Genomic DNA, 970 nt, shown 5'->3' on the forward strand with positions numbered 1-970 from the left:
AAAGGGTCGTTGTAGTTGCCTGTATTTGTAGTAGTGCCTGCCTGTACTCCTGCAAATGTAGGGGTAGGTTTCCCTATGGTTACACCCATGCTTGGTATGCCTAATAGGGGGCCTACTTCAGCAATGAGGCTCCTAACTAGATTTAATAGGCAGGATGGGAGTGGAAGTCAGAATGGCAGTCAACAATCTTTTTTGGAGAATCTTAATACCACTAAACTTGGATGTAGTGTTAACAATGGTGAGATAGGGGAGGTCAGGCCAGTTATTGATCATGGTTAAGATTGGTTTCTGGAATGTTCGGGGGTGTAATAGCCCAAATAAGCAGAGAGACATTAAGTGGCATCTGCAGAAGAATAATATAGGTTTAGTAGGGTTAATGGAAACTAGAGTTAGAAATAATGCTATTAATAAGGTTCATAATGGTTTGGGTGATCAGTGGTCTTTGATCACTAATAATGCTGTTAGTGAGAATGGTAGGATTTGGATACTGTGGGATGATAATGTTTTTGATGTGGAGGCCCTTAGTATTGAACCTCAGGTGATACATTGTAGGATAACCTATAGACCAACTGCCTGCTGGTGGTGGATGTCCTATGTGTATGGCTTTAACAGGCTTAATGACAGGGACCCATTGTGGGATTCTTTAGAGGGTATGCATACTAATCTTCAAGGTCCTTGGATGGTGTGTGGTGACTTCAACAATGTCCTGGGGTATGATGAAAGAATAGGTTCAGTGGTGACTGATAATGAAATTAAGGGGTTCATGGAATGTGTTGAAAAGTGTGAAATTGCTGATATCCCTGCTCATGGTGCCTTTTTTACATGGAGTAATAAGCAAGAGGGGGATGGGAGAAGGTTTAGCAGGATTGATAGAGCTCTGGTGAATATGGATTGGCTTATGAGGTTCCCTGAATGCATAACTACTTTTCAACCTGAGGGATTGTTTGATCACAATCCTTGTGTCATTTAG

At 41.6% G+C, this 970-nt stretch overlaps 1 protein-coding gene across 1 annotated transcript; it reads left to right on the forward strand.

Moving 5' to 3' along the window:
* Positions 1–271: 271 nt before the first annotated feature.
* LOC141588544 (uncharacterized) lies at positions 272–970 on the forward strand. The gene has a single exon (XM_074409981.1). It carries the CDS (start codon positions 272–274, stop codon positions 968–970), a length of 699 nt encoding a protein of 232 aa, XP_074266082.1.

This window comes from Silene latifolia, chromosome 6 (genome assembly GCF_048544455.1).
Source record: "Silene latifolia isolate original U9 population chromosome 6, ASM4854445v1, whole genome shotgun sequence".
NCBI classification, from domain to species: domain Eukaryota; kingdom Viridiplantae; phylum Streptophyta; class Magnoliopsida; order Caryophyllales; family Caryophyllaceae; genus Silene; species Silene latifolia.

Bases quoted from the DNA above. Each gene is read 5' to 3' on its own strand.
- LOC141588544 (XM_074409981.1), top strand. From the start codon at position 272: ATGGTTAAGATTGGTTTCTGGAATGTTCGGGGGTGTAATAGCCCAAAT.